The 23,607-nt window shown below is 54.3% G+C and overlaps 2 protein-coding genes across 3 annotated transcripts in view; one reads left to right on the top strand and one right to left on the bottom strand.

Moving 5' to 3' along the window:
- Nucleotides 1–14,257, bottom strand: part of LOC128336210 (active breakpoint cluster region-related protein-like) — a 92,976-nt gene extending 78,719 nt beyond the window's left edge. For both annotated transcript variants that reach the window (XM_053275519.1, XM_053275521.1), the window contains exon 1: nt 13,514–14,257. In XM_053275519.1, coding sequence (XP_053131494.1) covers nt 13,514–14,150 — 637 coding nt within the window. In that variant the 5' untranslated portion in view covers nt 14,151–14,257. The remainder of the gene's footprint in view (nt 1–13,513) is intronic.
- LOC128336151 (unconventional myosin-XIX-like) lies at nt 14,149–22,201 on the top strand. Its single transcript, XM_053275341.1, has 3 exons — nt 14,149–14,163; nt 14,204–14,440; nt 21,786–22,201. The coding sequence occupies exons 1-3, from the start codon at nt 14,149–14,151 to the stop codon at nt 22,140–22,142; spliced, it is 609 nt and encodes a 202-aa protein (XP_053131316.1). The 3' UTR covers nt 22,143–22,201.
- The last annotated feature ends 1,406 nt before the right edge of the window (nt 22,202–23,607 follow it).

The following is a 23,607-nucleotide window of genomic DNA, read 5'->3' as shown; positions in this document are numbered from 1 at the left end:
CGAGACTGACAACTCAGAGCTGTTATCCTGTATCATGAAGTCTTTTCACAGGAAACTGCCATATACTGAGTCAGACCCTTGGTCCATCTCGCTCAGGATTGTCTTCACAGACTGGCAGCAGCTTCTCCAAGACTGCAGGCAGGCGTCTCTCCCAGCCCTGTCTTGGAGATGCTGCCGCCAGGGAGGGAACCTGGGCCTTTCTGCACGCCCAGCAGAGGCTGTTTCCCCGAGCTCTGGCTCCATCCCCTAAGGGGAATCTCTTCCAGCGCTCAGACGTGGCCTCCCATCCAAATGCAAACCAGGGGCGGACCCTGCTTTGCAAAGAGATCACTCCAGCTCGCTGCCACAAGGCCAGCTCTCCACCCACACAAGGACTAGGGAGACCCGAGTTCAAATCCCCACCTAGACGTGAACCTCATGAGGCGACTCTGGGCCGGTCGCTTCTCTCTCAGCCTCACAGGCAGGGTTGCTGAGAGGAGAATCATAACCACGTCCACCGCTCTGGACTCCGAGTGCCTGGGCCCGTAGGAGGGCCTTCTCTGTGGCCGTCCCTCTTCTTTGGAACACCCTCCACCCCCATTCATTCAGCCCCCTCCTTAGTGGCTTTTAAGGCCCTTCTTTTCCACCTAGCCCCTTTCCTTTTTATTTTATTTCTAATTTAATTTATTGCTATGGTTATGGTTCACCACCTAGAGTCGGGGGGGGGAGGAGGCATACAAGGACATTTTAACAAATAAATAAATAACCTAAAAGGACTGCAGGAATGGAACTGCCATGTCCAACGGAAGTCTACCTCCAAGCCCCAGATGCTGGGGACTAGGGCCTTCATGTCCCATTTTGGAGCTTCCTGGAGGCATGAGGTGGGATGCAGGGTGCTGGGCAAACCCGGCCCCAGGCCTGATCCTGTAGGACTCCCCTCATGTTCTTAGGGACACGGGACCCATGAAGCTGGCCAGGACCAAGGGATCAGGCTTCACCGGGAGGCCTGCAGCCCGCCTTGGCCTCCCTAAGGAGATCCCCAGAGCCAGCGCTCCGACTGGCAGCTCTCCACACAGCCCCCACTCCCTGCAGGCTCCCTCCTCCTCCAACTGAAGTCTCCGAATGAGTCACGAGGGAGGGGTGGGGATGAGTCACCAGCAGAAGGTGGGGAAGTGGGCAAGGGGGAGCCGGTGGCCAGAATTAGCAGCAAGCAGCTTGGAGAGCGAGCCCAACCGGGCTCTCTTCTCCCTCCTGGCAGTCCAGACAGGGCCAACAAAGCCACCCCCCACCGCACCCCCGTCCTGGCAGGCATCTACAGATCGGCTCTCCAGGGCACGTAGAATCTAGGAACATAGGAAGCTGCCATATACTGAGTCCGACCCTTGGTCTAGCTAGCTCAGGACTGTCAACCCAGACTGGCAGCGGCTTCTCCCAGGTTGCAGGCAGGAGTCTCTCCCAGCCCGGCCTAGAGATGTTGGAGACTGGATTTGGGACCTAAGCAAGCCAGATGCTCGGCCACTGAGCTACAGCTGCGTTTGACACAGGAAGCGGCCTTACCCCGAGTCTGAGCACCAGTCCACCCAGCTCACCACAACCAGCTCTGACTGGCAGCAGCACTCCAGGCAGAGAGAGGTTTCCCCCAGTCGTCAGCTGAAGGCACCAGGGACTGAAAGGCATTCTCGGGCATGCCAAGGAGGGGCTGTGGCAGCAAACCACAGCACTACTGGGAATGAGGAGGGCGTTTTTGCCCCATAAGGAGGTCATTTTAAGCTAGATGGATTCGACTCGGGATAAAGCAGTTCTTTCCTCTCTCTGATGCACAAAGAGGGGGGCAAAAGGCCATTGTTCGGGGGGCTTCTGCCTTGTATGCAGAAGGCCCCCGGTTCAATCCCTGGCATCTCCATCAAAAGAGAGCCAGCGTGGTGTAGTGGTTAAGAGTGCTGGACTAGGACCAGGGAGACCTGAGTTCAGATTCAGCCACAGGACTTGCTGGGTGACTCTGGGCCAGTCACTTCTCCCTCAGCCTAACCCACTTCACAGGGTTGTTGTGAGGAGGAACTGAAGTACGTCGTACACCGCTCTGGGCTCCTTGGAGGAAGAGCGGGATATGAAATGTAAAATAAATAAAATAAAATAAAGAGATCTGGGGCAGCAGAGCTGAGAACAACCTGCCAGAGAGAAAGTGCGAGTCACACAAACCTCTCTGGCCTCCGTGAGCGAATCCTCTGACTCAAGCCACTTGATGCCACCCCAAGTTCCACCCTCGACAGCTCGTGTGTCACCTGCCACAGCAGTCACTGAGCAAGGAGCACCCACGGGTGGGGGGCCCCCGAATCTGACGGGGCACAGGTCAACCCCGCTCTTGGAAACTCAGCCAACCCGCCAGGCCCAAGATCCCAGCCGACTGCCCCCCTACCCCACACACCCAGCCCCCGTTGTCCAAAGGCCTTGGAGCACCAGAACGGCAGAGTCCAAAAACGAGGTCCAGGTTTCAGGAGTGGGCATAGCTCCTGCCCACCTCCCACACTGGGTCACCACAACCACACCCCGGGAATGAGCACACGAGCCAGATTTTGGCCGCAGGTACCGTTGCAGGGGGACAAAGGCTCGTCGTTATTTGGGGCGATGTCTACCCAAAGGGGGGAGAGCTGGTCCAGTGGCCTTGAGCATGAATTGCCCCCTTTGCTAAGCAGGGTGCACCCTGGTTTGCTTTTGGATGGGAGACAACATGGGCAAGCACTGGAAGATGTGCCCTTTAGGGGATGGGGCCTCTCCGGGAAGAGCATCTGACGCTCCAAGTTCCCTCCCTGGCAGCATCTCCAAGATTGGGCTGAGAGAGACTCCTGCCTGCAACCTTGGAGAAGCCGCTGCCAGTCTGGGTAGACAATCCTAGCTGGATGGACTAAGGGTCTGACTCAGTATATGGCAGCTTCCTATGTTCCTCCTAGAGATGGAAACAAGGCGATAGGCTTTGTGGCACTTACAGCTGTGTTTGTGTTCTTACCCTTTATTTATTCCTATTCCCACTGAGCAATTAGGGTAAAACTGCAATCATTTTTTGCACAGCGCCAAGGATTAGGGTCAGGTCACAAGGAACAAATTGATGGGCTCTCCCCACCGGGGACATCTTTAGAGGACCAATCCTGCCCATTTCCGTTTCCATTCCTCTGACGACGTCGATAACGTTGCATAGCCGTTCCTGAAACTCCTAAAAGAGTTTAAAAGAACACTGCCAACATAGCCACGCCAGGCCCGATGGCCAGGGCGATAAAAGCACACGGAACGTCATCCGTTTTCCATCTCCAGGGGTGTGGATCTCGTCAAAAGCCACCGGCCGCCTTCGTGCCAACAGATGGTTCTGACCACCCCGGCTGACTCACGTCCTAAATGAAGACGCTGGGGGCTTTCCAGAGGGGTGGGAGTCCCACATTGGATGGAGGCCACTCCCAGGAGCAGCCGCAGTTCGGAGACATTCTCGCCATAGCAGCCTGGACAAGTGGCTCAGTGATGAGACACTCGCTTCACATGCAGAAGGTCCGGGGTTCAATCCCGGGCACGGACACTGACTGGATCTCCGGCAGCAGGGCTGGGAAAGGCCCCTGCCTGCCCGAGACCACTAAATTCTGCCCAATGAGGCAGTCTTTAATTTCAAGCTTGCCTGGAAGCTAACCCCACTGAAGCATGCTGGTCCAGCTACTCCGCAAAATGCCCTCTGCACATCCTCAGAGATCCTCTGTTTTTCTACTTTCCCGCTCGAAAACTGGCCCCAGAGCCATCTTTGAGCCCTGGTTCGGAGAGTCAGAAGGCAAGAGGAAGGTTTTGCAAACAATGAAGGGACAAATTGTGCCATGAAAAAAAAGACAGCTAATCAATGGGGAAATAAAGCCCATTGCAATCGGAATGGGGAAATGCACAGAGAGAACACATCCAAGGACTTTCCCTCTATACCACAAGTTCTCAAAGGCCATGGAGTGTATTGACCAGACGTAGAAATAGCGGCCACCGAGGACGGGCCAGGTTCAGGAGGATGCGCACCCCATTACTACATTCAGGATCTCTCCTCTCTCCCCCGCCTCCATCTGTGAGCTCCCGAGCGCCACCTTGTGGCCCAAGGTAATCCATGCAACACTTTCGAGAGGCCGCTGACGGAGAAAGTTGCACCAGATGGATTTCTGCCTGCCACAACTGGCCAAAAAGGAGTTCCGCAGGGAGGGACGTCATTCTCGGCGTCCCCGGGTGCATCTCCCTTCCATCCTGCCTTCCCCAACAAACGGCAACATCGGACAATGTGCAGCAGAATATATTGTGCAAAGCAAGAGAATCCATTCCATCTGCAAGGCCAGATCTATCCTGTCTGCAAAATGTACCCCTGTCTTGAGAATCCAGCTTATGTCTCAGCGCAGAGCTCACCTTTATTTTTAAAAACAGGGCAGTTCCAGTCATGTTTTTACTCTCAGCAGAAGCCTTCAGTGCCTCTCAAGGGGGCTGGGAAGAGAGGCCTCCAAAGCCACAAGGCCGTCTCTCGGAGGCAGGAGCAGAGGCCGTGGTTTCCTGACACTAACACTTAGCTGCAACTGTTCTGTATGCTGTCCCATCACCCCCACAGAGAAGATGCTACTATAGAAGCAAGGAATGTGCCCAAGGCAGGGGTTCTCCAACGTGGGTCCCCAGATACTGTTGGACTACAACTCCCATCACCCCCAATCGAAGGCCATGGTGGCTGTGGGTAATGGGAGTTGTAGTCCGACACCTGGGGACACTTGTCTAGGCCCCCGTCCACAGAGAAAGCTGCCCACCCTGTTTCTGCTCAGCACTCACAGCAGCCAACACCAGAAGCCACAGTGAGTGGATTTCCCCTTCGATAAAGAGGAAACAGTCATTTCTGGGTGCATGCCCGACCACCACAAAGCAGCTTCAGTTCCTTAAGGCTCACGACAAGTTCTTACTCTAGCAGTGTTCCCTCTCACAGGGATTACCAGATGTCGTCGACTACAACTCCCATAATCCCCCGAAGCAAAGACATCCCAGCTGGGGACGTTAGGAGTTGTAGTCCCTGTTAGAGCCAACACTGCACCCCAGCCGTATGGATATTTCCTTCCCTCACAGAACTTGGACTTCAAACATTCCGGCATTCCTGCCTGACACTAACTCTGCCCATCAGCATCAGAGACATCAGCATCAGTACCACCACCATGGTGGCCAGGAGGAGAGCTGGTCTTGTGGTGAAGAGCATGGCTTGTCCCCTTTGCTAAGCAAGGGCCCCCATGGTTTGCATTTGGGTAGAAGACTCCATGTGAACGCAGCAAGATATTTCACTTAGGGGATGGGGTCATAGCTCAGAGGTAGAGCCTTTGCTTTGTGTGGAGACAGTCCCCATCTCCCGGGGAAAGCCCCCTGCCTGAATCCTTGGAGAGCTGCTGCCAGTCAGTGTAGTACTGAACTAGAGGAACCGAGGGCCTCACACTGTCGAGGGCAGCTTCGCAGGAGTTCTCTCTTCTCCAGTGGGATGGAGGCGGAAAGCACCGTCTCCCAAGCAACGGGCCCAGGAGACCTCGCTCTGCCGCGCTCTGCGGTCCGAGGACGACACCAGGTGGAAAACACGGGACGTGGCTGTTGCTGTGGAGCCTGGGAAGGCAGCCCAGATGGGCCTCTGCCAGCAGAACGCTCCCTTCCTCCAGAGTCAACAGCCAGCACACCCTGGAGGCCACGGCTGTTTGCTCTTGCCAGAGAGGTGCGGCTGGCCCAGCACCAGGGCAGAGCCATTGCCAACGTCCCACGGAAGCCGAGGGCCCTGGAGGAAGGAGCCGGAAGCCGGTGGGCATTCCTTAGCAAACAAACCTCCGCATTGGGCTGGCAGGTTTCCAGCCCCTTTCCTTGTCCCCACACTCGGGTCCCAAGCTGTGGCTGGACTACAGGGCCCATCAACCCCAAGGCCACTGTGGCCGCGGGGCTGCAGTCCAACACTGCCTCCAGACCCAAAGAGGAGGACCCCTGGGAATAACTATAACAGCGCTTTCCTTTATCTTCACCAGCCCATCGGTGCCTGGGACTCTCTGCAAGGGGAGAATCTCAGATGGGGTGTGTGTGTGTGTGTGTGTCTTGCTTCCTCAATATGCCCCCCCCACCACACAGCCATCTCCCTGCGAGGCAAGGTGCCCCCAAATGGCAGAAAGATGCTATGGGCACCCATTGCCTAGAGAGGAGCCAAACCGCCCCCCCCCCAGCCCCAGTATCTTGTTTCCAGCAAGGGTCAGCCTAGGCAGCATGCAAGCAGAACACAAAGGCAGCAGCCCGTAGGCCTTGCTTGCCCTCGCTGGCTTTGGCCCAACTCTCTTCACAAGCGCAGTTTCTACACGCCAGCATAAAAATAAACGGTCCGGATTTCAGGGAACAGAGCGGCGGTGCCAGCTCAGGAAATGGCCCCTGTGGCTTTCCTAGAATCATGAGATCCCCCATCTTATCAGCCCATCATTTCCTCGCCTGTGGGCTGCAAGCGAGGCGATAGCATGCTGCCCACCCACAGCCACCTCTGCCCACTTATTTAAAAGCCAGCCACAGGTGCAAAATCCACACTCCATTTCAAAAATATTTTCTTACAAATTGGGTGGCGATTTCCCCGCACAAATACGTCCTTGCCTCTTGGCTTCTGCTGCAGCTGATTTATCTACCAATTCAAGCTGACTGCTCTGGAAACGATACAGGAGAAAAGGCCTCTGAGCATGTGCAGAATGCAGCAAACCATGGGTTCCAACCTTGGGTCCCTAGGTCTAGTTGGACCACAGCTCCCATAATCCCAGGCTGAAGGGCATTGTGGCAGGCAGTCCCAAGTTCAACTCCTGCCTGAAACCCTGGAGAGAGCTGCTGCCAGTCAGTGCAGACAACCCTGACCTAGATGGAGCAAAGGCTTGACTCAGTAGAAGACAGCATCACTCAGCAGAAGGAAATTAATCCCTTTAGGGGGAAGGGGCCATACTGCCTTGCAAGCAGAATCCCTGGCAGCATCTCCATGTAACACTGGGAAGGACCCTTTTCCGAAAGAAACTCTGAAGAGCTGCTGCCAATCAGTGTAGACAATACTGAGCAGGATAAAGCAAGGGCCTGACTCAGTAGACAGCAACTACTCTCAGGGCTCAGGAAATCCACTAGTCTACCAGTCTGTGATGAGTGAAATATGCTCCCCTTCTCCGGCGTAACCATACCTAGTTCCATCAAGCGCTCCGCAAGGGACTTGATTCCCAGACCCCATCCTGGCTGCCCGCCTCCAAACCTGTTCCAGTTCACCAACGTAAGTTGCTATCAATGTGCACAGAATCAGCTTTCTTGGCATGACCAAAGTTCTCTTCCTCATCTATGCAGTCTAGAAGCACTCAGAGGAGCTTTTAACGGAGTGTTAGAACATCGCTTCTGCCTTTTAGGATTGATCATCAACAGTCCAGGATCCAGCAATCAAGAAATACGCCGCAGACGAGGGTTGCCATGAAGGCCTTGGGAAGGATATTTAGATGCCGTGACGTGTCTAGACCTACAAAGATTAGAATCGTTCAGACCGTGGCTTTTACAGTGACACTCTATGGATATGAAAGCTGGACTTTGAAGAAGCAAGATAGGAAAAGCATTGAGGCTTTTGAACTTTGGTGTTGGAGAAGACTTTTGAGGAGACCAAGGACAGCCAGGAAAACAAACCAGTAATCACAGAACAAATCAATCCCGAATTTTCACTCGAGGCACAAATGACCAGGCTCAAACTATCAATACTTCGGACACGTTATGCAAAGACCCAGCTCCCTTGAGAAGTCCATAACGCTGGGGAAAGTGGAAGGAAAGAGAAGAAGAGGACGACCAGCAACCAGGTGGGTGGACTCGATGACAACAACAATGAATGCACCACTGAGAGTCCTTCAAGGCCAAGTTGAAGAAGATCATCCTGGAGAGAATCAATCTCTGTGGTCGCTAAGAGTCAACACAAACTTGACAGCATTTAATCAATCAATCAATCAATCAGAACATAAGAACAGCCCTGCTGGATCCAGCCCAAGGCCCATCTCGTCCAGCGTCTTGTTTCACACAGTAGCCCACCAGATGCCTCTGGGGAGCCCACAGGCAAGAGGTATGTGCATCCCCTGCAACTGGGATTGAGAGGCATCGTGCCCCTGAGGCTGGAGGTGGCCTATAGCATAGTCCAAGATCTCAGCAATAGAGGGACATAGCCACGAGGCCTCCTGCAACCCCACTGGACCTGGTTTATAAGCACAGCATCCTCTGTCAGGAACAGAGAGTGCAGGCTCGACATTTGGAGGAATTTCCTGACTCAGAGGCTAGCGGCTCAGCCATGGAACAATCTGCCTTGCGCAGTGGCAGAGTCTTCCTGTTATGAAACATGCTGCCTGCTTTGTGACTGCCTTGGTTCTCCAGCAGCGCAAGCGCTCAGCTGGAAGGGGAGGGAAGGAAAACACTGTCCGCATTCACACCGAAAAAGGAGTTGGAGCAACGTATGGCACCATGGAAAGGACTTCGAGACTGCAGTCAATCACAAGGCGGACGTGAGTCAGCGGCATGATGCCGCGGCAGAAAAGGCGAACACTATTCCAGGCTGCATCGACAGAATCACCATTTCCAAGTCACAAGAGGTAGCCCTCATGCCTCCTCTGGAGGGCTGCGCCCAGTTCTGGATGCCGCGTTTTAAAGGGGATGTGGACAAAGTGGGTCCTGAGAAAGACGACAAGCGTGGCCGTGGCCTGAAAAAGAAACCCTAGGAGAACTGGGTCTGTTTGGCCTTGAGAAGAAAAGATGGGGGGGGGCCATGAGGGCACTATGGAAATAACTGAAAGGCTGCCCCGTAGATAAGGTCAAGGACCTGCTCTCTGATGCCTTAGAAGGCAGGACTGGGTCTAAGGGGCTTACGTTACAGGAGGGCAGATTTTGGTTGGGCATGAGGAGAAAATTAAGAGTCACAGCAGTTGGACGACAGACCATTGAGGGCTGGTGGGCTCCTCCTTCCTAGATGTGGGCAGCTGGGCAGTGGGATGCTGTGGCTCTGGACACCCTGCCCTGAACACAGGGTTGGACTAGAAGTCCTCTAGAATGCCCCCTCCAACACTGGGTTTTTAAAATTCTTCTTCTGGAGTGGGGGGGGCAGAATCCCAGCCAGACATACATGGAGGCCCACTCCAAGTGGTCACCCTTATCTGAAAGAGCAGTTGCAACCCCTCTGACAGACCTGTGAAAAATTCCACAATACCTTCCTCGACGGTGCAGCCTGCCAAGTGCAACGGCCCAGCGCCCCACTGGGAATTTGAAGCCAGTGTACCCAAGAACAACGAAATATGCAGGACTCAGCAGTCCAGACGGAGGATCTAATGCTGGGGTGGCCAACGCGAGGTTCTGTGTGAATGCTATTGGACTACAACTCCCATCAACCCTCACAGGGGATGATGGGAGTTGTAGTCCAACAGCAGCGGGTGGGGGGAGGCCTCCATATGGCCACTCCAGGTTTAAGGTAAGGCTACCAACAGAGAGCAGCCAGATATGGTCCCTGGAGCAGTGCCGTCCAGCCCCTTGACTGCTGACCTGAAAAGGAGTGTGTGGACAAGATCCGGCCAGCAGCAGGCCATATGGAGCAGTGGGGCGGGGGGTCCACAGCTTGCCAGCTGCCCGGCCTCCAATCAAAATGGCCCGCGTGCCAAAGCAACGGCCAAGTGGGATTCCCAAGGGATTCTGCAGGGCGCCCAGTGCCCAAGAAAGTGAAGCAGATTCCCTGGACGGAAGCTGGAAGTGACCCAAGATGATCATTAGTTAATTAAAAAAAGAGACCGGGGGGGGGGAGGGGAGATACAGCAGAGGATTTCAGACGTGAGTCAAGAACCTCCCTGCAGCTCTATCGTAAGTAGTTTGGCAACGCAGCAGCGACCTTTGGACAACGTTTCGCCGCCAAAGGAGCTGGCGGGCAGAGCTTCCTGCCAGAGCAGGGCGCCCAGCTAGTCACACTCGGAGCCCGGATGCGGAACTCACAAAAACCGCAACTTCCTAGTCCGGAGATAAATTGGAAGTGATGGGCAAGCATGCTCTGCCCACGCCTAAGAACTGGCTTGGAGAGGTCTGGGCTTGCTTTTAAAGAGAAAAACATGTTCCTAGTCCTCATGGGTTTCCAGAGAAGCTCAGAACTGGACTGCACAGCAATTGCTTGTTTCGGGGTGGGGGGAGAACCACAGGGTGGAGGGGAGGAGAACAAACAGAGATTTCTTGGGTTCAGAGGGTGGGACTGCCCAGCTCCCAGCCCCTCCCTGCGTAAACAACTGGTGCAAAATAAAGGAATGCAAACATATATTCTCGACTCTATTCTCATGGAAAGGGCTCCGTTTTCCCACAAAAGTCACCACATTAGGTGCGTGAGGAACCGGTGTTCAGTGTTTAAACAGCAAGTCTACAAGAACAGGATTGCAGGTTTTTATCTCTTTATAGCAAGGCACAGAATTTCTAAGGTGGCAGACGTTCAACAGATGCACCTCCCCATCCACAAAGAAATACAGCCTTTGAGACTAAGCCCTCTCTGTTTAGTTTTTAGTTCAGGGATGATGGGAGTCAGGGCTGCAGAAACCCACTCGTCTACTAGTCTGTGACGAGTGAAAAAGGGTGCCTGGCATATGGGAGAAAGTCCTGATGAGCAGTGTACCAACATAGCTTGACGAGTAAAATATTATGTCTGGCTGATAAACTGAGCTAACATTTCTTCATGGGAGAAGTGGTCCAACATCTGCAGGAGGGCTGAAGTTCGCCAGCCCTGGCCTAGACAAATATTTTAAATCTGCACGTGCTGGCATCACATACTTAATTTCAACTGGTCCAGGCATGGCTGACTTTTAATCCGAGTGTGATCAACACAAGGGAGCGTTTTGGAAGTGAGTGCGAGAGAGAGAGAGAGAACCCATACCTTAACATTACAACTTTTGGGGGGCCTTGTAAAGTCCCAGCCAACAGCTATTTGGGCCACCTTGGGGGGAGTGGAGTGGTCGAAAAAGCATCATTCTTTCCCATGGGATGTGGTGAGTCCTCAGAGATGGCTGGGCTTCAATCACCTAGTGCATAACACTAGAACCAGGGGTCATCCCCTGAAACTGACCGCCAAGAAATCGAATAAATAAATAGAATAAATAAATAAGAAATTCTGGACCGAGTCCCTTTTCACACAACGCATCATCAACTTGTGGAATTCTCTGCCACAAGATGTGGGGGCAGCCAACAATCTGGATGGCTTGAAGAGGGGTTTGGATAACTCCATGGAGGAGAGGTCTATCAATGGCTACTAGTTGGAGGGCTACAGGCCACCTCCAGCCTCAAAGGCAGGATGCCTCTGAGTCCCAGTTGCAGGGGAGTAACAGCAGGAGAGAGGGCATGCCCTCAACTCCTGCCTGTGGGCTCTCTAGAGGCATCTGGTAGAAAGAGGATGCTGGACTAGATAGGCCTTGGGCCTGATCCAGCTGGGCTGTTCTTCTGACCTCTGGACCACGGTCTCCAGACAAGACTGTTCCTTCTATTCCAAGACACAAGAGATTTCCTAACCCAACATGAGCAGCTTCCCACATTCACAACCACCCCTTGAGGCCTGCGTGTGTGAACGGGTCACAGGCAGGAGCTTCATTTTGCTCCAACCCCAGGGTTTATCAAAAGTGTCCATTCACACATTCAGCTGCCAGTCATCAACTGCCGCACATGTGAAGCTGGGGCTCTGGTCACCGGAAACTGCATGTGCGACCTGAAAAAGACGTGTGCTCGAGGTCCGATGGGAAGACACCCAACTCCTTGCAGGGAGTTCCTTAAGGAGGGCCAAGAACCCTTAGGGACATAGGAAGCTGCCATATACTGAGTCAGGCCCTTGGTCCATCTAGCTCTCACTATTGTCTTCACAGACTGCCAGCGGTTTCTCCAAGGTTGCAGGCAGGAGTCTCTCTCAGCCCTATCTTGGAGATGCTGCCAGGGAGGGAACATGGAAACTAGATGCTCTTCCCTGAGCGGCTCCAACCCCGGAGAGGAATCTCTTCCAGTGCTCACACATCAAGTCTCCCATACATATATAACCAGGGAGGACTCTGTTTAGCTAAGACTAGCTCTCCTCTCCATGCAGGAACCCTTGATGCTGCAAACTATCCCATGCTGGCAGCATCCCTCCTCCAAGTTCTCCTGAGGGGATTCCGAACTTGGAAATTCCGAACTTGGAACTTGGTGGAGCAGATCCTGGAAGGAAGCACTGGCCACAGCCTGGGAGGACCAGCATCCCTCAATAAACCATGGGAGATGCAAACCTCTCTGCAGCAAAACCCGTCCGAGGCGGAATCTTGACATTCAGGGCTGGAGCGGAGCCAGCTGCTGGAATGAAGCCTGGGAAGGGATGCCAGCCTTAAAGCTCCCCCCCCCCCAGGAAACCGAGGCAGCTTCTCCTGCCAGAGGAACTTAATAGATCCAAAGCCTTCAGGAACTGGGTATGATCAGCCTTTAATTCAGCCCCTGGAGGGGAATTCTCTTTCGCCCATGCGCAGCTCACACAGTGGCACGGCTGCCATCCTGGTTTCATTCAAGGGTAGCCCACACGAGCCTCTTTTTGAGACACAGGCTCAGGCTGGGGGTGTGTGTGAAAGAGAGGAACAACAGTGCCCCTGAGCATGCGCAGAGGGCTTTCAGCTCACCAGGGAGTGACAAGCACAACTCACATACATTTGGGAGCAGGATTCCAGACGAAAGGCCGTGAGATCAAGAACTTCTTGGGGCTCCTGCCTGCAAATATATTTTTATGTCCAGGGCTACCGAACTTCGGGTCCCCAGATGTTGCTAGACGACAAATCTCATTATCCCCAGTCACAATTGGCCGCTGGGGATGGTGGACTGTGACGCCCAACAGGGTCTGGGGACTCAAAGTTGGCACAGGAAGCTGCCATATACTGAGTCAGACCCTTGGTCCATCTAGCTCAGCACCGTCTACCCAGGCTGGCAGTGGCTTACCCAAGGTTGCAGGCAGGAGTCTCTCCCCACCCTATTTGGTGATGCTGCCAGAGGAGGAACTTGGAACCTTCCTCATGCAAGCAGGCAGGTGCTCTTCCCAGAGCGGCCCCATCCCCAATGGGGAAAATCTTACAGTCTCCTTACACATTTAGTCTCCCTTTCAAATGCAAACCAGTGTGGCCCCTGCTTGGCAAAGGGGGAAATTCATGCCTCCAACCACAAGACCAGGAAGCCTCGTTTTACACAGTACAGAAAGTCGAGGGATTTGTGCATGGCCTGGCTTTGCAAAATGAGAAACAGTCTGGCGAGGATGAAGACACCTGGCACTCTTCACATTCCCCCCCCCCGCTCCATTTCAGGGTCACCCAAAGAGGCAGGAGGAGGTCCAAGCCTGGCAAAAGCAACCCAACGTTTGTGGAATTGACTGCCACAAGACCAAGTGACACCCACCAGTTTAGAAAACTTTTTTTTTAAAGGTTGGGCAGCAACATCATGACAAGCCTGGTAGCTGGACATGGAGCTTCCCTGTACAAAAGCAGTATACCTGCCAACGAGGCGTCCTCCTCCTCGCGGTCGGAAGTGTTGCCGCTCCAGTCGCTGCTGCCGCCGCCGGGCGAAGGCTCTCTCTCCGCTAGGTCGAGGCGCGGGGAAGGCTGCCGCTCGGCGGGAAGGCTCCGGAACGGCGGCTCGGGGGAGCTGGAGCCTTCGGGAAGGTCGCGGTCCTGGTCCTGGCGGTGCCTCCAGCGGCGGGGCGCCGGCGGCGGCGGGGGCCGGGCCGGCGAGTCCCCGAGGCGGGGCCGGAGCCTGAAGCCGCCCGAGCCCTGAGGCGTGGGCACGAAGGTGCGCTCGCCCGCCGCCTGGTGCGCCGTGGGCGTGGCGACGGGGCTGCCGGGGGGCCGCGGGCTGCGCGCCTCACGTCCTGCTGCCGCCGCCTCCGCCGGCTGCCGGGCCAGCGCCGCCTCCAGGTAGCCCACCTTGAACTTCTCCTGGGCCAGGGCGCGCTGGAGCTGCTGCAGCGCCCGCCGGCACCGGCCCAGCTCCTCCTCCATGGCCGGCACCGAGCCCAGGCGCAGCGCTGGCGGCGGCGCTTCCCCGGGGAACTCGCGGCGCCAGTGCCGTGCGAACTCCGCCGCCGCCGCCTCGGCCTCTCCCGCCGCCTCTTCCTCCTCGGCATCTCCCATGGCGGCTGCTGCTGCGAGCCGGGCTGCCCGGCGGGCGGGCGGAGGCCGGGCAGCCCCCGCGCGCAAACTTTCCGGCGGCCGCTTCGGCCCTCTCGCTGCTGCTGAGGCAGCTTCCGCTCTCCGGCGGCGGCGGGGCGGACGCCGAGGGCTGGGCCGGCCGGTCTCCCAGCCAAGGGACCCGCCTCCCTGTCGGCCCGCAGGCGGAGCTGCTGCTGCCCGCACAGAGTCCTGACTGGAATGGAACCTGCCTGCCTGCCCGCCAGCGGCGCCCCCGAACCGCAGCCGGTGGAGTGAGTGAGAGGCGCCCGGCGCAACTTTGCGCACGCGTTGGCGGCGGCGGCACCCCAAGGAAAGCTGGTGGCTGGCCTCAAGGAGGGGGCGCTGGGCAAGTGGGGGGGGTAGTGCAGGGGCGCAGGATAGCTGGGCGGGAGGGGGCCGGGTCCCCCCCTCGGAGTGAGGGAGATCATGAAGACAAGATGGAGGGGCAGCTGGGGGGGGCGACCTCTTTGGACCCATCCTCTCAATTATGGCGGAGGGTGGGGTACAAGTTTGGTTGCGTCTTGGTTGCTCTCCTTTCCCTTGTGGTCTGGGACTGGGAGGAGGCAGAGAAAAAAGTGGGGGGGAACCCCCCCACCTCCTCCCCAGGGATGCTGGGAGTTCTATTACTGTTCTTATTTATTTCTTACATTGTATCTCCCGCTCTTCCTGCAAGGAGACCAGACTCCTAACCCTTACGTTTCTCCTCACAACAACCCTGTGAAGTAGGTTAGGCTGAGAGAGAAGCGACTGGCCCAGAGTCATCCAGCTAGTTTCATGGCTGAATGGGGCTGTCTCTCTTTACACAGAGAAATAATACATAAATAACGTTGGATCCCTGTCATCCACAAAGGGCTCGCGATGCCTCTGAGAAGCCCACAGGCCAGAGCGGAGGGCCTGCCCTCATTCCTGCTGTTGCTCCCCTGCAACTGGTCTTCAGAGGCATCCTGGGCCTCTGAGGCTGGAGGTGGCCCACAGCCACCAGACTAGTAGCCCTTGATAGCCCTGTCCTCCATAAATTTAGCTGAACCCCTTCTTGAAGCCGTCCCAGCTGGTGGCCATCACCACATCTGGTGGTAGAAAATTCCAAGTTGATTGCGCACTGTGTAAAAAAAAATACTTCTTGTTGTTGTTGTTGTTGTTCTTGTTGGTCCTAAATTGCTTGGCCATCATTTTCATGGGAGGACTCCTGGTTCTAGTGTCATGCGAGAGGCAGACAAATTTATATCCGCTTTCTCCACCCCAGCCATATCTCCCCTCAGCCCTCTTTTTTTCTGAGGTAAAAAGCCCCAGGCATGGCCTGGCCTGGCCTCACAACTGCACCTAATCCTGAACACTGGCTCCAGGCCCCTGATCATCTTGGTTGCCCTCTCCTGCACCTTCTCCAGCTCTAAAATGTCCCCCTTCAGCTTTTATTTTATTTTATTTTTTTACATTGTCTATCCCGCTCTTCCTCCAAGGAGGCCAGAGCGGTGTGCTACATACTTAAGTTTCTCCTCACAACAACCCTGTGAAGCAGGTTAGGCTGAGAGAGAAGTGACTGGCCCAGAGAAACCCAGCTAGTCTCAGGGCTGAATGGGGATTTGAACTCGGGTCTCCCTGGTCCTAGTCCGACACTCTAACCGCTACACCACACTGGCTCTCACCATGTTATGCAGAGCACTTGCCTGCAGAAGGTTCCAAGTTCCCTCCCTGGCAGCATCTCCAGGATAGGGCAGAGAGAGACTCCTGCCTGCGACCTTGGAGAAGCCACTGCCAGTCTGGGTTGGCAATACTGAGCTTGACGGCCCGAGGGGCTGACTCGGTAGCTGCCGATGTCCTTACAAAGTCTCATGGAAACAAATTGGCTAATTAAAACGTTTAGGAAATAGCTGGGTGGTTTTCCCCGCAGCCGGGGGCGGGGGGGGGGACATCCAGACCCACCACCACTTGGCAATTGCAGAAAAGGGGGGCCCAGTGCCAATTCAGTGCTGGCTCAGGTGTGCCCCCCCCATGTGCAATTGCTTTCCCTGGAGTTGGAGACAACCAGCATCTGGTGGGGGCAGAGCGGGGCGGGGGGGTTATAAACAAGCTGGCATTGACAAGGGCTAAGTGCTTTCCTGGATTGCCTCCCAGTGCTGATGGAGCAAAATCCTGTTCGGCCGTACACATTAACTACAGCTGCTCCTTGGGTACCTCTCAGCCACCCAGACCCTCCACCAAGAATGTGTTTCCAAATGTGGCCAGCCACGGGGAGGGGCAGAGTGCAAAATGGGTCATAAAATAATCATGCGGCCCACAGACAGCACTCCCCCCAACGCCCTCCCCAAATGGCAAGTCTACCTTGGGAGGAAAGCATGCCCAGGGTCCTCTCCTTGATATTTTATAGGTCTCTCCAACTGGGACATAGGGAGCTGCCATATATTGAGTCAGACCCTTGGTCCATCTAGCTCAGCATGGCTTACCCAGGCCGGCTGCAGCTTCTCCAAGGTTGGAGGCAGGAGTCTCTCTCAGCCCTATTTTGGAGATGCTGCCAGGGAGGGAACCCGGAATCTAGATGCTCTTCCCAGAGTGGCTCCATCCCCTAAGGGGAATATCTGACAGTGCTCACACATCAAGTCTCCCATTCAAATGCAAACCAGGGCAGACCTTGCTTAGCAAAGCAGACCATTCATGCTTGCTCCCACAAGACCAGCTCTCCTCCCTGAGTAGGAGAGCTACTACATACCGAGTCAGACCCTTGGTCCATCTGGCTCAGCAACATCTACGCTGACTGGCAACAGCTCTCCAGACCGTGTCATGGGATGGGGCTTTAACTCAGTGGCAGAAGGTTCCAAGTTCCCTCCCTGGCAGCCTCTCTAGTTTGGGCTGGGAGAGACTCCTGCCTGCAACCTTGAAGAGCTGCTGCCAGTCAGTGTAGACCATGCTGAGCTCGGTGGACCAAGCATCTGACTCAGTAGACAGCTGCTTCCTATGCTCTTGTCGCTGAGCCACACTTCACCTGTGTCCCCTCTCACTGCCATGGCTTCTGCTTGGGGATTCTGGAAGTTGCTGTCCACCATATCCCTGTCAGAGGGAACTCTGCACATCACCCATGGTCTAGGAATGGAAGGCGCAGGGTAGTGGGGAACATGGGGGACGGAATGACTTGGGAGGTGGCTACAAGAGGCCCACACGCTCTTGCCTGCAACCTGGGCCAGGCCTGGCCGCTGCCTCAACCTCTGAGTCCAGACAATGCTGGCCATTTTGGAGATTACCTCCAGCCATGGAGCCCAGGAGCGACCCAGCTGGCCGAGAAAGAGATGCCAGCTGGGAAGGGCAGCTCTGCCCTGGGAGAGTGGGCCGAGGGACCGGAGACTACATGGGAACCCTGCAAGACATTCCCCTCCAGGGTAAGGCCATAGCTCGATGGAAGAGCCTCTGCTTTGCATGCAGAAGGTCCCAGGTTCACTCCTTGGCAGCATCACCAGCTTCGGCTGGGTAAGAAATCCCTTGGAGAGCTGCTGCCAGTCAGTGCCAACAGTCCTGATCTAGGTGGGCCAAGGGTCTGACTCGGTATAGGGCCGCTTCCTGGGTTCCTCGGGTCAGAGCTGGTGGGGTCAGGCATCGACTGGGAACCCAAGCAGTGTTCCCGCGAAGAAGGGATCCCCAGATGTTGTGGCCTACAACTCCCAGAATCCCCAGCCAAAGTCCATTGCAGCTGGGGATTCTGGGAGTTGTGGTCCACAGCATCTGGGAATCCATGTTAGAGGGAACCCTGGTCAGCAAAGAGCCAAGAATTCAACCTGAAAGCAGCCTGTTCTGCTTGGTTTTCTTGGAGTACACGTTTTCCTCCCTCACTTAAAGAGATCGGGATCAGCGGTCCCTCTAACTGGGATTCCCAGACGTTGTAGACTACAACTCCCAGAATCCCCAAGCAGAAGCCATTGCAGCTGGGGGTTCTGGGGGTCGTAGTCCACAACATCTGGGAATCCCTCTTAGAGGGAACAAAGATCAGGATACCTTTTGCTTCCTCTTTCAGGTTAAGGGATCCTGCAGAGGACTCCCCAGTCCTGGAGTTGATGCTTGTTTTCCATGCCACTCTGGCAGCCGAGAGACTCTGAGCGGTAAGCCAAGAACTTCTTGAGTCTTCCCTCAGCAAGTCACGGGTTGGCTTGGGGCCTCCCTTAGACAAGCCACCGTGGACTCAGCCCCTCTCCCGTCTCTAAGATGGGAGAGCCACACTGGCCTACCTTGCAAGGATGTTGTGAAAATTCCTGAGATGATGGACACACAACATTTTGAGTTGTTAGGGGGGAAGCTGATCTGGTGGGAGCAAGCATGACTTGTCCCCTTAGCTAAGGAGGGTGTGCCCTGGTTTGCATTTGAATGGGAGAATACATGTGTGAGCACTGTACGATATTCCCCTCAGGAGATGGAGCTGCTCTGGGAAGAGCAGAAGGTTCCAAGTTCCCTCCCTGGCAGCACCTCCAAGAAAAGGCTGAGAGAGAGATTCCTGCCTGCAACTTTGGAGACGCCGCTGCCAGTCTGTGAAGACAATCCTGAGCTAGATAGACCAATGGTCTGACTCAGTATATGGCAAATTTCTATGTTCCTAAAGCACCTAATAAGAGTCTGAGCTGTACAATTAGGATAGAATTTGGGATCCGCAGATTCAAAGCCTTCTTTTTTTCTTTTAAGGCAAAATCCTTGTTGTCCGTACTGTCTTATATGAAGCACCTCACCCCCAGTTCTGGTCAAGGCCAGATCGGTGCCCACGGAAGCCCACTTGGGCCTCTACCAGGAAAGGTAGAATCTAAATATATAAACCACACCAGAAATACTTGCCACAGAATGCAACAAACGAGTCACTTCTACTCAGAATGTCTAAGAACATTAGAACAGCCCTGCTGGATCAGGCCCAAGGCCCATCTAGTCCAGCATCCTGTATCCCATAGTGGCCCACCAGAGGCCTCTGGGAAACCCCCAAGCAGGAGATCAAGGCAGGCCTCCTCCCTTGCAGCTGGTAATCAGCTGCACCCTGCCTTTGAGCCTGGAGGTAGCCTATCGCCATCAGGACTAGTAGCCATTGAGACCTGGCCTCCATAACTTTGTCTAAGCCCCACTTAAAGGCATCCAAGCTGGTGGCCATGACCACATCTCATGGCAGAGAGTTCCACATACTAATTCTATACTGTGTTTGTGTGTGTGTGTGTGTTTGTCGGTCTTAAATTTCCTGGCCAGTTTCATGGGATGACCCCTGGTTCTGGTCTTGTGAGAGAGGGGAAAGAACTTCTCCCGACCCAATCTCACCGCACCGTGCATCGATTTCCCTAAACCTCTGAAGGAGGAGTTGGCCACCGTGGCGCTCCGGCGGCTGCTGAACTACAACTCCCATCGTCCCTAGCCACAACTAACAGCGGCTGGAGAACCAAGGTTGCCTACCTCTGTTCTTCAAAACCGTCTACCTGTCTTCACCCAAAGGTGCAGAGCTGATTCCATGCACCTGTATGACGCACATCTTGCCTTTCCCCAGCAGAGGGGGCTAGAACGCAATATAAGCGGCCTCTGATTTTCCTTTTGTGGGAGAGGCTTAGGGAGCCATCAAGGAAGGAAGACGCTTTCATCCCAGGATAGCCCGCCGCCAGCAGCACTCTGAAACCACTCTGAAAACAGGGTGAAAGCGCCTTCTTCATGATGGCCAGTGGGACTGTCATCCAAACCAGTAGCAGGACACAGAGGGCAGGCGATCAGAGGAGGGGAGAAAATGCTGGGCAACCATTATTCGGACCCTGGGATGGTGGTATTGAAGGGACAGCAGTTTCCTCCTCCTGGACTCTTGGCTAATTGCTTCTTGCATTTGATCTCGTGGTCTCTTCCGTTCGCCCATCTGGAGGGGTGTCTGCATGGCCAGGTTTAAACCACTTCCACCCCCATTTTAAGCCCCGTGGCTCCCAAATCAAGGGGGCCTCGGGGACTGGAGTTCTCTGTAAGGGATGGGCCAAACCCTGGCAACGGAGGAAGGTTTCCCTACCCACCTCCTTCCGAAGCTGGTCAGCTCCTTGGGTTGATATATGGCTAGGAGGACCTCGCGCGGCCATATTTTGGGAAGCATCACCCTCAAAATGGATTGCCGGGAGATTTAGGACCGGCCAAAGGAAGGACCTGGAGTCCTGTGTACAATTCTGGTCACCGCATCTCAAGAAGGACATTGTAGAACTGGGAAAGGTGCAGAAGAGGGCAACCCAGATGATCCAGCAGGGCTGCTCTTACGGGAGAGGAGAGCTGGTCTGGTGGTGGCAAGCATGGCTAGTCCCCTTAGCTAAGCAGGGTCCACCCTGGTTACATGTGAATGGGAGACTAGAAGTGTGAACACTGCAAGATCTTCCCCTTAAAGGATAATGGGGCCGCTCTGGGAAGAGCATCTAGGTTCCCAGTTCCCTCCCTGGCAGCATCTCCAAGATTGGGCTGAGAGAGATTCTTGCCTGCAACTTTGGAGAAGCTGCTGCCAGTCTGTGTAGACAATCCTGAGCTAGGTGGACCAAGGGTCTGACTCAGTATGTGGCAGCTTCCTATGTTACTTGAGTGTCATGAGCCACTTTGTGCCATAACCCATGGAAAAAGCAGGAAATGTAGGTTTTTTTAAAAAAACAAAAAAGCCGCTCTGGACACAGTTATCCCCTGCCGAACTGAGCAAAGAGGCCCCTCTTTAAAAGAGGCAATTCTCTTTCTCATAGGGCAGGAAGGAGTCCGCGGCAGGGAATGGGTTCCAAGGCAGGGCTGTGAAGTGAGGCTGTGTGTGCCAGGAGGAGACCCCTTAGCACCCCCAGTCCTGCCCCGGCCCACTCCGGATAGGGTCGGTTCGCCCTGGTGCTCTCCTCAGCAAGTTTCTAGGCGTTTCCCTTCTCCCCCTGGGTGGCTTGCCTAGTTGGGGCAGGGTTATAGTTTACCTGCAGAGGGCGCTCCTCCTGGCATTACAGTTCATTGGCTCCGTCTCGGAGCAAGTGGGAGGAGCCACACCCCTTCAGGGATGCCCTCCGTTTCACTGGGGCTAGATTCGCAAGTCGGGTTCTCATGTCTTGCACATTTCACCATTGGGGTTAGGCGATGCTAATATGTTTGTCCCCCCAAGTCTGGGCAACCCACAATCTACAGAAACCTCTGACTGCCCTGCAGTTTCCCATGAAAATGAAGGTTGGGAAATTTAGGGCTGACAAGAAGAAGTCGTTTTTCACACTGCACACAATTAATCTATGGAACTCTTTGCCACAGGATGTGGTAATGGCCACTAGCTTGAGTGGCTTTCAAAAGGGGCTTAGATAAATTCACAGAGGACAGGTCTATCAATGGCTGCTAGTCGGGTGGCTATAGGCCCCCTCCAGCCTCAGAGGCAGGACACCCCTGAAATCCCAGTTGCAGGGGAGAGAGAAAAGACATGCCCTCACCTCTTGCCTGTGGGCTTCTCAGAGGCATCTGGTGGGCCACTGTGGGAAAGGAACCAGGATGCTGGACTGGATGAGGCCGCCTTGGGCCTGATCCAGCAGGGCTGTTCTGATGTTCTTAGGCCAGCCTGATCCTTGTTCTGGCTTTCTTTGAAATACGGCCAATATTTACACCTGTATGTTTCTTATCATTGCCAAGGACCCCGCCCTGCCAGAATTAGTCCTGCTTCTTCAGCGGTCCCAAGACGCCTTGCTGCAGAAGCTGTTTCCCGCCACCGCGAGCCAGAAGACTGCTGAGAACAGCCACAAGACTCAGACCAAGCCAGGGAGGGTCACCGCGGTGTCCAAGTTCAAGGTCGTGTCGCATCTGCTAGTTTTTAAGCACAAGAGCAGGGCCCGCAAGGGCGTCGCTAGGGGAGAGAGGGCCTGTGTTCACCCCGCTCTCCAGCGGCCCCTCAGAGTGAGGGAGATAATGAAAAAAATAGAGAGGTTGGAGCAGAGGGGCCCTCGGGAGCTCAGGGGCCCGGGTTCTTTGAACCCATCCACTCAACTATAGCGACACCCCTGCAGGGACCCCAGAGTGAAATTAGTTTCTCGGCATGCTAGTTTTCTGCATTCAGGGAGCTTTGAATGAAAAGGGGTGTTAAAAAAAATGGCACCGACCCCACCCCCATTTATTTATTTGTTTGTTTATTTATTTATTTAATGCATTCCTATACCGCCCCAAACGCAAATTCTCTGGGTGGTTTAAAAAACAATAAAAACAGCCAATAGAAGATTAAAACATTTCAACCATTAAAATTAAAAAGTTAAAACTGTTAAAACACTATTAAAACACTATTATTTATTTATTTAACTTATTTTTATGCCACCCCAAACTTACGTCTCTGGGCGGTTTACAACCAAATAAAAACAACATTAAAACATTAGTTAAAAACAAAAACAAGAAATTTAAAATAGGACAATTTAAATTTTTTAAAAACAATACTCTCTAAAACAACATTAAAAACAATCAAAACAATATCAGTTAAAAGCCTGGGTGAACAGATGCGTCTTTAAAGACTTTTTAAAAATTGTCAGAGATGGGGGGATCTTATTTCACAAGGGAGTGTATTCCAAAGCCTCAGGGCAGCAACGGAGAAGGCCCGTCCCTGAGTGGCCACCAGACGAGCCGGTGGCAATATTAAAACACTATTAAAAATTAGCACAGCACAGCAACTACCTCACCCAGCATGAGTGTCTCCCCCATCAGTGCAGTTGCTCTCGCCATGCAAAGGGTCCGTTATTTTTTTCAGCAGCCACAGCCGCAGGGATAGGCATCTGAGCCCGCCTCGTTCTCACACATTTGAAAGTGGAGGTGGGTGGTGGGCGGTGCCCCCTCTAACAGGGACTCCCAGATGCTGTTGACTACGACTCCCAGAATCCCCAGCGGCAATGGCTTTTGCTTGGGGGTTCTGGGAGTTGTGGTCCACCTGAACACTGCTGGTGGGTGAGAAGAGGCTTGCACAGACTGGAGGTGGTAGAGGAACAGCCACCCGCCTGGCCCCATATCTCGGCCCCGATCATGTGGACCAGAGTCGCCCGCTGCCACTTCAGCACTCTGCTTTCTGAAATCCAAAGCCTATCGGCCGATGGAAACAATCCCAATTGGATTCAGTGGGGTCCCGCCCCTCTCCACCCCAAACACTCGGCTTCGGGTATTAGAATTTTGATCATGTGTATGATGAATTTACCTGCAGGTATAAAACTGGCCACTTCCCTTGGGTGGGACATAAAGTGTGCCCTCGAGTTGGTGCCGACTCCTGGCGCCCCCAGAGCCCTGTGGTTGTCTTGGGTAGGATACAGGAGAGGTTGACCGTTGCCATCTCCCGCGTAGTATGAGATGATGCCTTTCAGCCTCTCCTTATGGCCTCTAGAAATCCGAGAAACAGTCTTGCTTTGGATTTCCTCTTTAATCTTTTGAAACTGCTATAACAATCTTGAGTGAACTTTCTCAGGTACAGTACCGGTTTTGTTTTCCT

This window comes from Hemicordylus capensis, chromosome 12, assembly GCF_027244095.1.
Source record: "Hemicordylus capensis ecotype Gifberg chromosome 12, rHemCap1.1.pri, whole genome shotgun sequence".
NCBI lineage: Eukaryota > Metazoa > Chordata > Lepidosauria > Squamata > Cordylidae > Hemicordylus > Hemicordylus capensis.
This window is presented reverse-complemented; position numbering and strand designations above follow the sequence as displayed.